Genomic DNA, 16,180 nt, shown 5'->3' with positions numbered 1-16,180 from the left:
GACAGGTACAATACAGCATATAATTATACATTAAAAGCAACGGGCATGTAAGAGTGCCATTCTGGAATATGGAAGTGAGGTCTTGCAAGCTAAAGAGTGAACACAAGGGGCAAGCCAGCAAAACTCTCTACAATTTTGCTGGCTTGTCACTTGTGTTCTCTCTTTTGCTTACAGAACATCACTCCCAGCTTCCAGAATGACACTGAGAACTCTGGTTTTGGGGGGAGGGAAAGTATACATAGTGATTTGGTTTTCTTGTTTTCAGTCCTCAAGAGACAAAAAAAAAAAAGCCCTTGCTTGTTAAAATGCCGTAGCCATAATTTTATTTATTTATTTTTAATTTCAGACTTGGAGAGGGGTCACTCAAATGAGACAAAATGGCACCGGAAGATGATTGGGAGTTTTCGCCATGTGATGATGAGTGACAGGTTAAAAAAAGTTTTCATTTCCTGTCCCTTGGCTATTGCATGTGGACACAAATGTGGGGGCAAATGGGAATTGGGGCAAGGGCTCCCCATGAAGACATGGGAAAGGTAGGGAGAGCCATCTTGAGGCAAAAACAACAACAACAGGGGACAGCATGACATAATGGCTGGGTGAGTACTCAGTGTAGAAAGAGTTCTAGTGATGCATAATGTATCAGAAATATTTTTATCTGTCTGCAGAGATTATTATTGCCTAGCAGGAGGGCAGAAGTACAGCCCACTGGAAAAAGACACCACACCAGAATATTTGGAATAAATAAGGCCACAGCTTTATTACCCTCCTAGCAAGGAGAGTTGGCATGACATGAGGAAGAATCCAACAAGGAACTGGTCAGCAGACCGTAAATAACCCAAAGTCTCAGACAGCACCCTGGAGAACCAGCCGAGGCATCAGCCTATAGGGTGGAACTCCTTGCCATCTTAAACCCAACCCAGGAAGGTGGCCTAACGGGAACCCAATGGGCATAAGCCTCTGTTTGTCTCTCGAAATCACCTGGCAATGTGAACCTGCCTACCCAGTCCCTTTTAAGGGTGCCAGTGATGCCCAATCCTTCTCCCATCCAACAGAGGCACAATGTGCCTCTTGGATTCTCTAAACAGAGGCTCAACCTGGCAGCGTGTCAAGAGAAGTGTCTTTTTGCTGCCGGGCTCTGCAGCCCATTGGTAATTCACAGTTCCAATTATCAGTTTTTAAAAACCCAACTGGTAACAAAACATACTGTAGGGTACAATTATAATGCCACTGATTCATGTGTGAACTTTATGAAAGTTTTTGATCACAATCAATTAAAAGTTTTCTCAGTCTTAAGTTTTTAAAAACCATTTATGCGTAAGAAGCACAGATGTTAATCTTTTGACTTCAGAAGTCAATAATAATTTACAAAGTGTTTAAAAATGTGACCATTCTTTAATTTTACAGAATAAGATCTGTTATCTTCTTGCGAATTTGTTGTTGCCTAAATACCAGTGGAACTTATACAGAATTATCAAAACAATCTTCCCTTTCTGTCAGCTTCCTATAGCAGGATCTTAAGAAAGGGTTTTATTAATGGCTATAAAACATCTCTTATTTGTTAAATTTCTCTTTCTGATTAGTTTATTTTGTCTTGACCTCATTCCCTTTAAAACTGCATTGTTAGTGGTTCTCTCCACTTGCAGTGAGCTTACCATTTTGTCTTTCAAATTGTTTTTAATGTTAAACATCATGATAGACATTTTAGAAAAAAGAACTCCCCAAATAAAACGCAGTTAGGAGGAAGGAAATGACACTAACAAATTGGCTGTTTATGGGTTGCATTTTTGCTGCAATGTTCTGGTCATGAATCTCTGTTAAGTGAAACCCTCCCCAAGGATTAATTATAAGCTGCTCCTTAGGGAAAAGGAGAAAAGATAGAACCTCAGAAGCAAATACTAGTGTTCACTGGATACTACACACACCAGCACTTCTGTTGATTTGTGTTAACAAAGATAAAATGTAAATTTTAAAAACTTCAAATTGCAAGAAGCGCTACTAGAAGGATAAAAGGTAGAAATTATGAAAATTTAAAAGAGAAAACCCTTTGGTCTAACTTTACTGCCTTGGCAATGAACTTGAAATCTTATTTATATTGTAGTTCATGCATCCTCTTAATCCTTACTCACCATGACCACTGAGCCTGGCTACAGATTGTTCCTTATAGTGGTTAAGACTTCCAGCATGCCAGAATAGGCCTCAAGCCTGCCTTTGTTGATCCTTCTGTCCAGGGTCGATTATGCACAGCAGGAAACCTCACTAAAAGTCTGCAAAAAAAAAAGACAGTTGCTTTTTTGATTCTGCATATGATAGTGGTTTCACCATGGAAAAACCCAACAGAATATGCTTGATTATGCATGTCACTCACTCCTCATGCCATTTTCTTTGTTGTTTCCTTGCAGTACTGTAAACTTGCTTTGCCAGGATTTTCCCCTTTAAGCCAGTTCCAGGGACACTTATTATGGCATGCATAGACATGATTGTGTTTTATATCTTCTCCCCTGAACTGTCTTACACCAATCACAGAATGGAAAGCCCATGAACTTCTAATCCCATGGGGCTCTGCCAGCAACATGTGTTGGTCAGGTGGCATTACTGTTGATCACAGCCTACTAATACAATGGATGAAGTATCCTCCCACTTGAGGAAAGCTCTCTCAAATACATAATATATTTCAGTTTACTTTGGTATGCCATTAAAGAACACACGTTTTAAAAGGGGGTGATTTTATAAAGGACAATCTAACAGCATCAGTGATCTGACTTTGATGAAAAACTGTGAGTGCATAACCGCCCTAGGACTAAGGATGTCAGTCCACAGATGAGACCTGGGGTTTCCCTGGATTTATAGCTTATCTCCAGACTAAAGAGATGAGTTGCCCTGGAGAATATGGTTACTATGGACTTCATAGTATTATACTCCACTGAGGTCCTTTCCCACCTCAAATCCTGCTTAATCCTGGCTCCACCCCCCAAAATCTCTAGGTATTTCCCAACCCAGCAATGTCCAGGACACATTCATGTGATCAGGATAGATTCAAATGGGTAGCCGTGTTGGTCTGTAGCACAATAAAATCAGAGTCCAGTAGCACCTTTAAGACCAACAAAAATTTATTCAAGGTGTGAGCTTTCGAGCGCAAGCACTCTTCCTCAGAACCCTAAGAACTCCCATGTGAGGGAGCCGCCTCCCTCACACGGGAGTTCTTAGGGTTCTGAGAAAGAGTGCTTGCACTCGAAAGCTCGCACCTTGAATAAATCTTTGTTGGTCTTAAAGGTGCTTCTGGACTCTGATTTTATTACCATGTGATCAGGGAGTATGTACTTTAAATATCCATCCATGTGACTGGTGCCACTTCACAATTAAGGCCTCATTTCACCACATGAAGTAAGGCAACCTTTATTCAGTCACCTATTGCTCCCAGGAGCTCCTGATCTGGCTTTTACACCTGTCTTAATATAACGTGTCTAGTCTGGACAAAGAGTGTCACACAGGAGATGTTTGATAAAGCACTAAGGCTTCTTATGAAAGTTTTGAAGACATACTGAGATCCTGAATATGTTGACATCACAAACAGCTTATTAGCATAGAGAATAACAATATCAAGCATACAGCAACATTATCCAAAACTTGGATATCCAGGACCTTTTATTAGACAGGATGCTCTGCATTGGGCTCCCTCCTCATGTTTGAGCTTGGTCAGGTTACCCTAACTCTTCCTGCTCCCACACGGGGGAGCATTTGGCCCATTGCACCTTCTCCATGTTGGATTTGTGCTCCCACATGTGCTCCCACAGGGTGGCAAGGTTCTGACTTGCTGTGGAGTGGTAGGGGCCCTAGGCAGTTCCGCTGTGCTGCACAGTGTGGTGGAGCCACCTGGGGCATTTTTTGTCTCTTCCAGGATGCCATGAAGGGGAGACAAGAGGCAAGAATGGAACTGAACTGCCATTCAGTTTGATGGTGGGCCTAGTTGTAAGAGACATGATCTGCTGGTTCATCCGTAGCATACAATTTGAGCAAGTACAGGATCAGAGTATTGCCTGTGGGAGGACAAAGGACAACAGTCAGAGTCTTACCTTATCCAATACCCTTCTGGAGAGATGGGGAACTGAGCCAGCAGTTGTGGTAGATATGTGCCTTTTCTCACAAGAGGGGTAGTGAACGTATGATCCCCCACAATATTCAAGAAGCTGCAAACCTAGAGTGGTATTAGTAAAGCAACATCAGAACATGGTTGAAATGTTCTTTGGAAAACTATTTTTTAACTGTCAAAAAGGTTACCCCTTTTATTAATGATGAAACATGGAATGTGAAAGCAGAGGACTGTGATTTTCTGTCAAAAAAAAATTAGGGAGCAATCCAGTTAAAATTCCATTTCCAGATATAAAGTTTAATCATGTGTTTAACTCTTTATGAATCAGAGGGATTTAGAATGTAATCCTTAACAGAAGTATACTCATCTAATTCCACTGAGTCAGAAGGGTATAACTCTGTTTAGGATTGCACTCCTTAACTGCCTAGGTTTGTAAGATAATTCAACTATCAGGATGGTCATCTTGGAAAAACGAAATACTGCCAGAATGTAGATGTATTTTATTTTGTCTACGTTTGCCTGGAATAGGCTGAAAGCTATGTGGGGGTTTTCCCCCCCATTCTAACTGGTTCAGTGAAAACAATATGCATAAAAGATGGATAGGAAATAAAGATATCCAGGAAATATGAATATGAACTGTGTGAAGATCATAAGGATATTATTTTTTCCTAAGTCATTTCTGTTGTATATAATATTATTTACTTTTCTGTACTAACAGATCTGCTGCAAACTTCATCACAGAGGTTCATAGATGTCATTACTGTTTGTACGGGAGGGATATTTTCAAATGTCCCACAGTCGTGAGAGCTGACTTTGATTAATGTAGTACTTGATATCCCTTTGTGTATAGTATTTTCTTTGGCACTCTACATATTTTAGCTTTGAAAATGTGGAGGATATGGAAAGGGCAGGAAACAGCAAAAGTAGGGGAGTTTAAAAACCACAAACCATTTTGATTATATATATATTATAGTTTGAAATAAATAATAAGGCTGGAGAATGAAAGAACATTTTTATGTGAGCCCTTTTAAACAATTCCTCAATTTTTGATGATATATGTCACATTCTAGCACATGACCCTTTTATAGCTCAAATAGATTCAATGAGAAATGGTATTTAATGTAAACTGTTACAAAATTGTTACCCAAAATGCTCTTAATTTGAGGAACAGTTATGTGAGAGAGGTAGCTAGCAAGACCAATTGCCAATTTTTAAGGGGGCAGTTGTGCCCTTTTAGGAATCCAAGAGAGATAACAAATATGAAAAGAAAATTGGGACTAACATACAAGACAAATAATAGATTGGACTAACAGATGTACAATTGCACTACCACACCTACACAAGGGGAAACAAAGAGAAGAAACTAGATTTGGGGAAATGAGGGTCAGCAAGATTTATAATTATTGATCTGGACATGGGGTGTGCTGGGAAAGAATCAGATCAATGTGAATGAACCTGCACTAATCCTGGGTATCTGGTGGTATCTGTACCAGCGAAGCTGGTCACCAGAAAGACTGGTAGCCCAAGAGGCAGGTAACCTGAGAGATGCTTTAGCAGCTCAAAACAAGGGATTTTATACCCTTTTCTTGCCATGTACCTGGTGGGAAGTCATGTAGGCTGGGTGGGTTTCCCAAGGAGTGACAAAAAGGGTTTGATCACTCAGAGATGGTAGTGATCAAGGTGGACACAAAGGGATATTTGGGAAGAATGGGAAGCTTCAGGAAGACAGTGGGCAGGGGTCTAATGGGCATATAGTTTGCCATGCTAAAGCTAGCATTCTGTCCTTTTGGTCAATGTGAGTCATCTGAAGTTACTCAGTGTTCCCTCTAGAGGCAGCCAAGGGGAGGTCATGGTGGACTGCTGAGATTTTGTCTGCGAAATAGCTCATGAATGGTATACAACTAATTTCTGATTCACTATTATTTTGTTACCCCTCCTCTAGGGCAGTGAATGAATGAACTACCCTAAATAATTGTGCTGAGCATGAGTTCACAGACATGATGGAAGTCAAGTAAAAGTTGCCATATCATAAGTTTTCATGTGCATTCTATAAGATGTTTTCAATGCTTTGGCATGAGGCTTCCTCCAAACTTGCTGTAGTTGTCTCAGTTCCTGTTTCTTCTTCAGGAGTTGTTCTGTATAACAAGGAGCCCACTTGGGATGGGGGCAGAGAGGATGTCGGGGAACAATCTTGTCAATGGTGGCCAGCATTCTGTCATGCCAGTCACTGACGAACCCATTCAGAGAAATGCCAAGAGGCATTGGACCCCATAGAGCATTCAGGAATCCATTAGGATACATAAGTCTCTGAGGGTGAGCTAGAATTTGCTCAGCTCCCAACTGAGGCCCCATGATGAAAATCAGGTACAGCTTGTGACCTGCCTGATGGGTAGAGCCGGTGATAAATTGCAAGTGGCAAACATGCATGCACGAAGCTGCTACACAAACACGCATGCATGGAGCTGCTGCACAAACGTGCATGCATAGAGCTGCCGCACAAATACTTTGTTGTCCGATCGCTCCCAGTGCGGCATTTGCTGCGCCGGGAGCGATTGGCTGATGAACCAGCCAATCGCTCCCGGGGAGGTGAGTGCTGCACTGCGGGGGGGGGGGAACCTCCCTCCCCCCTGTGGCCCAGTACCAAGGCTTTCGCGGCCTGGTACCGGTCTGCAGGCTGAAGGTTGATATCTCCTGTATAGAGGATGGCAAACCTGGCGGGGTTAGTTCTTTAAGGGCAACAGTTTCATGTGCCCTTACCCAGGTTTCCATCACACATAACTGGTCCACTCTGTGCTCTGCAAAATAGGCTTGCAGAGTCGAGGTGTTGTTGTTAAGCAAACTGGCATTGCACGGCATCAATATCAAAGGTAGGTTTTCAACTTCTGCCTCCACCCTAGTGCTCTAAGACAGTGGTCCCCAACCTTTTTTATGACCAGGAACTGGTCAATGCTTGACAAATTTACTGAGGCCTGGGGGGGGGTAGTCTTTTGCCAAGGGAAGTCATCGCCACTTCCTGAACCCCTGCTCCACTTGCTTTCCCACTGGTGCCCCTAACTTCTCGCCACCCACTGGGGGGCGCTGTCATCAGCAGCTGCACAGTGCCACACCGAGCGGGAGCCCCAGCTATGGCGGCCACTGGAGAGCACCAATGATGAGCTGGCAGCAGAGTGGTAGGGCAGCCCCGAGACAGCAGCCGGGGAGGAGGACGAGGAGGAGCCATGGCCTGGTACTGACTGATCCATGGACCGGTCCCATTCCCCAGACCAGGGGTTGGGGACCACTGCTCTAAGACACAGGGTAGAGGTTAGAAGGAGTTTGAGCATGACCATATCTCAAATCCCTTCTCTCTTGCCACCATCTCTGCCTCTTGCCCTTAGTATCGGGATCCCTAACCCTTTTGCCCCCCACCCCATTATTGTTACTTTCTTGTTTTTACCTGGTGTTTGAGGGCCATCCATGTCTGATATTAGTTCTGATTTTCCACAGTTTGACTCTCCTCTAGGATTTTTGTCTGGCTACGTTTTACTTCTAGGGGTTTTGTACCCTGGTCACTGCTTAAGTTGGGGGACTATTTTGGTTTTGGTTTGGTTAATGATGGGTTTATTTAATGATGGAGGGATGGCCCTGATAATCAGTTGTGGGATCTCAGTGCTACCCAGTCCAGGTTATAGTTGTGATTTGGTATGGACCTCTTATTGTGTACAGATTCTGGTTTTTGAGTTAATTAATTATCCTCTACATAGGTTGATTAGTTTGATGGAGGGGTGTGTTTTCAGTGGGTCATGTTCTGTTCTTAATTGAAACCTCAGAGCTGACTTAGGGTCATCTTTTGTGTGTGCATGTGTGCATGTGTGAGTGCAGGAGGTAGTTTTATTTTGTGTGAGGGGAAGTTAGGGGTGCTAGAATAGAGTTCATGTGTACTCAGTGATTTATTATTCTATGATTAGTTTATGGGTTTATTTTTAAGAGAGTTGATTTCTGCAAAATTTATTTTGTTAAATTGAATAAATATACAACCAATCGGTTTCCAGTTAATTATAGGGGAACTTAGTTTGGGTGGATTAATCTATGTGAGGAATTTAAATAGTGAATGGCCATTTTAGTTTATGCACTCTAGATTTAGTAGATATTATGCTAATCAGTTCCTATTACTTGAGGGGGTATAATTGACAGATTGCATGGTTTACTTTGTAAGTATGGTTTGATTTTATTTCAGTTTCTCTTTTGGGAGGATTGTATATCAGACAATTTTGGGGGAAGTGTTAGAGGACAGGGGAATCATTGTGGTTTTTGGATTTCGTCCCAAGGTTTATCTGGTGCATCAGTTATTATACAGAACTTTCAACATTCAAAGCTCTTTATAGATATTGTCAGTGTAATCCTTACTATAGCCCCAGAAGATTTTAAGAATTAATATCCCCACATTATTTATTTATTATATTTGTATTTATTTTAAGCATTTCTATTCTGCCTTTCTGACCAATTAAGGCCCTCAAAGAGGCACATTACAGAAAGAAGACTCTTGAGGCAGAGTGGTTTCCCAAATACCACCTAGCATGTTTGCGTTTGAGATTTGAGGCAGTGACCTTGGAGACTGCTCATGATTTTATGTATTATGTTTTATCATCCTAGTGAATGCTTGCCTAAACTTTACATACATACAATCTAGTATTGTTTGAATTTTTCAGGTTTTATGAATTGAATTGAAAAAATATTGCTGTAGTTCGGCAACTCTGGCCCATATGGATTACTTTGTATTATCAGTGAGTTGCCCTTCATAAGTATCAAGGAATACTACACACATCATCTGCATACATATTCACATAAACAAATATTGGACTGAACAATCTGTTGATCACTGAGATCCATGTACAAATCAGAACCTAATCTAACCGAATCAAGGCATTTTACATGCCCCTTTTCATGTTGATGGGGAAAAAAGCATTGATTTCGTTTTTTTTGTGAAACATTTGAAATCCATTCATTAAGATTCAGCAATTCAGCATACTGCTAAATGTACTTCAGCTACATTCCTGCAAGATTGGGGCCGATCAAATATAATGAAGTTTAATGGGACAAATGTAAAATGCTGCATTTGGGCAATAAAAATCAGTTATATGGGTTCCAGGGGACCATAAGATATGAGCCAGCACAGTAATGTGGTGATTTTAAAAAGGCTAATGCAATGTTAGGCTGCATTAGCAGAAATGTAGTGTTGAGGTCATGTGAGGTATGGATGCTGCTGTACACTGCCTTGATTAGATCTTACCTGAAGTATTGTGTTCAGCTTGGGACGGTTGAGGAAGAATGTTAATTAGAAGGAGAAGAGTTGGTTCTTATATGTCGCTTTTCTCTACCCAAAGGAGGCTCAAAGTGGCTTATAGTCGCCTTCCCTTTCCTCTCCCCGCAACAGACACCCTGTGAGGTGGGTGAGGCTGAGAAAGCCCTGATATCACTGCTTGGTCAGAACAGTTTTATCAGTGCTGTGGTGAGCCCAAGGTCACCCAGCTGGCTGCATGTGGGGGAGTGCAGAATTGAACCTGGCTTGCCAGATTAGAAGTCCGCACTCCTAACCACTACACCAAACTGTCTCTAATTAGCTGAAACAAGTCTACCAAAGGACACCCAAGCTGGTGAGGGATTTAAAGACATTGTCAGATGATGAGATCCTGAAGGAATAAAAGAAGGAATAAACTATTTAGAATAATTGATCAGCATTCTGGGATGGTTGCACTTCCTGATCTGTATAAATGCAAGAAATATGTGACCCCTGTGCACACTAACAGAAAGTCAAATTCAACTGGACCAAAATTATTTTGTTGCCTAGAGTAAAAGGTAGGTCTGATTGGTTTAGGATTCTCTGAAATGAAATGAACTGTGTAATCTTGTATGATTTATTTTCAGCAGGATAGCTGCTCACATTTAAAGGGCATACAATTTTAAATTATTTGTTTGCACCCACTTGCAAAACTAGGGAAGCTGTCAATCACGATTAATAGTGGGGACTCAAGTGAAAAAGTCACCTTGCAGAATATTAAGAATCACAAGAGAGAAGCCAAAGCCATACTTTCCGAATTCCTAAGCAAGTACATGTAAAACCACATATTTGAGGCAGCAATACTTTAAAAACACATGTTTAGATTAAATATTATGTATTTACAGGTTCTTGGCACATTTATACAGATAATATTATTATTATTATTATTATTATTATTATTATTATTATTATTATATTTATATTTATACCCCGCCTCCCCCCGAAGGCTCGAGGCGGCTGTAGCTTATATGCTGTAGCTTATATCTTCTAGAGCTGAACAGTTACAAGTCATGGCTGTAACAGGCAACATGTAACTAATAGAATGTCTCTACAGTAAGGGCAGTGTTGTTTTATTAAGATTATTAATAAAAAGATTTTGTGGCTGCTGTACTCTGTTAATAATTCATGAAAGATAATCCTAGAGCCTCTTAATGGCAGGGCAAATCTGCATTTTCATGTGGAGTGTGAATAAAGAGAACATTTAGATGAGTTAAAGTCAGTGATGTCTAAACAAAACACTCCTTTGTTACAATCACAATCTCATCACAAGCTGCAAACTGTGTCACATCAAGACCTCACAACATGTAGACAGGTCTTTGAACCCAAGATTCTCAGGACTTCCACAGTCAGAGACTTGAGGGAATACATTGCTTGATACCAAACTAGAGATTCCCTGTCAAGCCATGTTTTACCTCAGGCTCTTGACAATATCACCTGGATGAAAACTCTGGGACACATGGATGTGGATCCATGGCACTGTAAATTCAAGGCTAGACTATTATATTACACTCTGCATGGATCTTTTTAAAATTCAACTGAGAAACTCCAGTTGCTACAAAATGCCAGAATTCATTTGTGGTTGTGAGCTCGGTGGAGCATATATATCATACCCATTCTAAAACCAATCAATTGGTTACCAGTTATTTAGTTCAAGATACAGTTCATGGCCTTGGTGTGCCAGTGTAGTATACTGGTTAAGAGTGGCAGACTCTCATCTCAAGAGCTGAGTTTGAACCCCCCTCCTCTAACTGAAGTCTGCTGGGTGACATTGGACTTGTCACAGTTCTCTCAGAACTCTTTCAGCCCCGCCTACCTCATTGTGAACAGAGGAAGAGAGAAGTGATTGCAAACATGCTGCTGGATGCCTTATTTATGGTTCTTTTTTGGGTAAGGCTGATGTGGGGCTTCTTGTGCCTTCCACAGCAAACCAGCCATGAAGTTATTTCCTCAGTTTCTATCTCAAGTTCTCCTTAATGACACTTGATTCCAACTTTCTGCATTACCTGTTACAGTATTTTCATGAATAAACTAAACAACATGGGTGACAAGATAGAATGTTGTGGGGTGGCATGTCTCAAGATTGAGTAACAGTTGCCCACTACTAATTGACCCACCAAATTAAAATCAAAACCCAGAGCACAGTGCACAGCACATACAATGATACAGTCTAGACAAATGTTATGCTGAGAGTTACAAAAGGCATCTTAGAGGATCAAGGTTATTAAAAGGGTTGCACTGTCCCTGTTTTCTTCTAGTAGATATACTCCAGGGCAATAAAGCTAGTTTGACTTTTTTTTCTTTGGCTCAAAAAGGGTTCCACAAGATTTTGTACACTTTTATTTATTTGTGTACTAGGGGCAAAGTCTATTGTATCCAAATATACAATGGGCAGTAGAATGTATCTGGGGGGGGGGAGTCCGTTCAGCCATCCATTAGGAGATAGAACTGGGTGTCATCTGCATATTGGTGGCACCCTAGTCCATAACCTTGAACCAGCTGGGCCAGAGGGCTCATGTAGATGTTGAACAATGTGGGGGAGAGTACTGTCCCCTGCAGAACCCCGCATAGGAGCTCACGGGGATCCGATAGTTCATCCCCCACTGTCACCCTCTGCATACGGTTCCGGAGGAAGGAGACCAGCCATTTCAGTGCAGTCCCCCTAATTCCAGTCCCGGTGAGGTGGTGAACCAATAGTTTGTGGTCAACCACATCAAATGCGGCGGACAGATATAATAACACAAGAATGTCGGGCCCGTCTCAATCCAGCTGGCATCGGATATCATCCGTCATATCGACCATCGCGGTCTCCACTCCATGGCCAGGATGGAAACCAGACTGGTATGGGTCGAGGGCCGAAGTTTCCTCCAAGAAAACTAAGCAGAACAGTGGCACAGTGGCACAGATGCCAGCCTCCAGCTGGGACTTGGAGATCCCACTTTTGAGATTTCTTGAGCTCTAAATAATGTTTCAGGTTTCTTAATGGTTCTTTGCCAACCAATGTTTTCATTTTTGTTTGTAACATACAACTTTTTAAAATTTACTTTGATATTGAACTAAATTTTTAATTTTTACTGTTATGCAAAAATTGATGTTCAAAATCTGAAATTTCAAAAACTACATAACCATTATTGTAGATATGTGGTGCTTAGGAGGAGTCCCCCTCCTTTCCCATCTTATATTTTTCCTCAATAAAATATGATGATGAATGATCTCCTTGTCATTCTGAATCACAGATGCCTCACCTTTAAGGGAGGCATCATATCCCTTGATTTTGGAGATAAATTGTCAATCAAGACCATACTGTTACCACTTTTTTTGAAGCGACAATGATCCCTCAGTGTACTCAAAACTAACATGGTGCTAATGTCATTAACACATTTCTATCTTCTGACTCTCCCATTACAAAACATATTGTAGTAAAACAAAAAAAAAACAAAAGATTTATTGACATCTCTAGACAGAAATGTATTGGCTCGCATTTCCATACTCTGGTGGAATAACATTTGCTCTTTTATGACATAACCATTATCATTTCCCTTCTTGAGGCAGCTTTTTCTACTTAGCTTGCATAAACAATACACATTGATCCCTGACCTTATATCAAGTTACACTGTGTGAGAGTGGCCAGCAATAAAATAATTGTTTAGAGGAGATGAATCAGGCAGCAATGGGGCTTTACTTGCACCAGACAGCCAGTGAGAAAAAACAAAAAGCATCTCTCCCACCTGGTTCTCCAAATATAATAATATTTATTTAGCTCATTAGTTGATCTCATCTGGAAGGCTCATTTTGGATGATAGGATATAAACTCAAATACAAAATACCCAAATAAAACCAAACAAACTCAAACAGAAAACCTCAATAATTAAATGTAGCAAGGAAAGCCAGAAACAAAGTGGGGGGGGGGGGTTAATTATCTTATTCTGAAGGAGTCTCATGCTTATTTTTAAATGAACCTTAAGAGCACCTTTTTCCAACCTTTTGACCATGGAGAAGCCCTTAAATAATTTTTCAGCTTCAAGGAGCCTCAGATTCCTAAAAGGAGATAATTACCTCATAAAATATTGGCAATAGGTCTTTCTCGTTATCCTCTCTTGCTGAGCTATTTCCCCACTGCCACATGTTTATTAACATATATTTTGGGTAACATGGGAGTCGTTTCAGTTCAGACTGAACTGCAAAACTCTTGCCTTTCTTTCCAAGCATCTCCTTGTTTTCTTCTCTATCTCTCCTTCATTTTTCTGCTTTTACATTTATTTATTTTTTTGCATGCTTTGCATGGTTTTCACTCCATTCCCCTTTTTCCATTTTTCTTCTCAAAAATTTCCCACTCTTTCTCTCTTTACAGACATTTCTCCACACACATTCATCCATTTTCTTCTCCTTCCCTCGCTTTTTCCCCAGGGTTTTCTTTTCTCATTTTTAACAGTGTCTTTCTTCTTTTCCTTGAATTCATTCAATAGTTCATGGTCCTGTTCCAGCCACTGGTGTTAACTTAATATTTCCTAGACCAAGGCTATAATACTGTACCTTGATTGGTAGGTGATCCCTCCATGGTGACTGGAATCTCACAAGTTTTCGTGATCACAAGTGGCCAAGTTCAGAATTATTCTTGATATTAACCATTGTATAATGCATATTACATGGGCTCCTGAACCAACAGTGTAAACATGGTTGTGTACTAATTCTATCTAATGATGGACAAGTAAGGCAGGGCTACCTAGCATTGACTATTTATTACAGGAGCAATGCACTTTCAGGTGCAGGACAGTCTGTGCTCTATATGCATATCCAAATGTCTAAAAGTCTCAGTTACCTGTAGAATCTTTCATAACTATATGTTAACTATTTCTCAAAGAAGATAGGTATCAAGAGTGTTTCCAGAGTTAATTTAATCTATTTATTTCTCACTGAGATTCAAAGTGGATTACACAGTCAATCAGTGCAATCCAATAAAAATCCAATGGTTCTAGGATTACAAATATTAGAAACACAAAAAGTCAAAACAATATACATTGAAACACAGTACCCTTTTGTACAATGCCCCCATGAACCATTCTATCCAAAAAGCGAGTATTCCTGGACCACATTATATAGACATATTAAAATATACATAAACACTGAAGACTTTTCAAAAGATGCCTTCAGAGACAGAAACCTAACATATCCAACTACACTTGATAGTGGAATCAGATAATAAATGTTGAGAATAGTATTATTTTCAGCAGCATGATGGGCACTATTGAAGCTAGTCTTCCTTTCACAAGTTTAGCTCTTCAGTAATTATCCACAGCAGGTGGAACATGAGTGCTCTTGTAAAGCAGCATGAAATGAAATTACAACAGTATGCCAAAGTGTTGTCTATGATATGCTTGTTGGTAAATTTGCTCCTTTGAACATGCAGGAATCTTTCAGAAAGTGCAATGGGAAGTGCTTAAGTTAGAATCGAGATTCTAGGACTTCAGTGAGCACTAAACAATGATATTCATTGGATGACCATGGAACACTTCCTGTCACAACCTAGCATACATCACAAGATGGTTACAAGAATAAAGTGGAAAAATGACTATTTCAAGATGCTTTGGAGAGGCTATCCTAGACCATTTCCACAAGGAGGCGGTAAATACGCATCACCTCCTGCTTGCACAAGGCGTATCCCAATGCCTCATTGCAGCTTTTCCCTTCCCAATGAGAATGTGGAGAAGCCTGAAGCATGGACAACCTGTATTTCTCCCCCTGCTTCTCAGGTTGTCAATCAACGCAAGCCACCAACCCCTTCACAGCAGTTGTTTTGGAGACTCAAACTTCTGTTCCTCCAAGACCCAAAATTATTTTTAAAAAGAAAAAAAAAACACTTCCGCATTGCTATGGGGAAAAGCTACAACAGTAAAACATTTTTTAAAAAAATCACAGAAATGTGTTTTAACACAATGAAGAGCACATTTGTACTGATGGCATGTTGTTTTGCGGCCCTGTAGCAACATGGACCATGCCATTAAAAAAAAAAATTCTGATCTGAAAATGGAGAGGGGAAGGTGAGTGCAAGGGTGGGCAAAACATTACCAAGACTGTCACGTGTTTCTCCCTTCAGACAGGCTTGCTCCTGTTTGCACCCCAATTTGCAGCATGAAAAGAAAGTTAAATCAGTTTATTGAGATTTCCCTCATCATGGAGCAAACCAGATGAAAACTCATACCCTGCACAGCTGAAGATTGCTGCCAACACCATGTATAAGCAGCACTAAGATCTGCGAGCAATAAGAGGCTGTGCAGGGGTGAATTCCTCGTGTGGAAATGGTCCTAGAATTTTATAGGTTTAAGTAGTTGAGAACAAATGGACTCATAAATCCTGGGGTTTTCTGCATGTTCATCTAATTTTCTTGGTCGTCAATCCACAAGCCCTGGAATCCGTTGGAGCATGGTTCATCTGCCCATATGCACTTCCTCTGCATTTTTATAGTTGTGAAGACTTATTTTCTTCTGCATGAGTTGTAAATAATCAGGATTTTCAAAGGAGGGTATGGTCATCATTGATTGTGACATCAGTGGCATCACAGCCTCCCCCTCCTCTTTTTTAGCAAATGTTTATATTGATATATCAATATTATGGCTTCTTTTTTTGTGAAAATATCACTAAAATGTCAATAAATCAATATACTGTTGTACGGATAGATCAAGAAAGTTCTCTGCATTTCCAGCTTTCATTTTAAATAAAAGTCTCTAGCACCTTGATCGTCAGTGTGGTGTAGTTGTAAGGAAAATAGCTTAATAAATGAA

General features: G+C 40.5%; 1 protein-coding gene across 2 annotated transcripts in view; it reads right to left on the bottom strand.

The window, feature by feature from the left end:
• Positions 1 to 16,180, bottom strand: part of LOC143839836 (uncharacterized) — a 75,708-nt gene that overhangs the window by 45,022 nt on the left and 14,506 nt on the right. For both annotated transcript variants that reach the window (XM_077342418.1, XM_077342419.1), the window contains exons 3-4: positions 4,071 to 4,192; positions 2,127 to 2,264 (exon numbers count right to left, since the gene is read on the bottom strand). In XM_077342418.1, the coding sequence (XP_077198533.1) occupies positions 2,168 to 2,264; positions 4,071 to 4,192 (219 nt within the window). In that variant the 3' untranslated portion in view covers positions 2,127 to 2,167. The remainder of the gene's footprint in view (positions 1 to 2,126; positions 2,265 to 4,070; positions 4,193 to 16,180) is intronic.

This window comes from Paroedura picta, chromosome 6, assembly GCF_049243985.1.
Source record: "Paroedura picta isolate Pp20150507F chromosome 6, Ppicta_v3.0, whole genome shotgun sequence".
Classification (NCBI taxonomy): domain Eukaryota; kingdom Metazoa; phylum Chordata; class Lepidosauria; order Squamata; family Gekkonidae; genus Paroedura; species Paroedura picta.
Note: the sequence above shows the minus strand (reverse complement) of the source record. Positions and strands in the feature narration are given on the sequence as shown.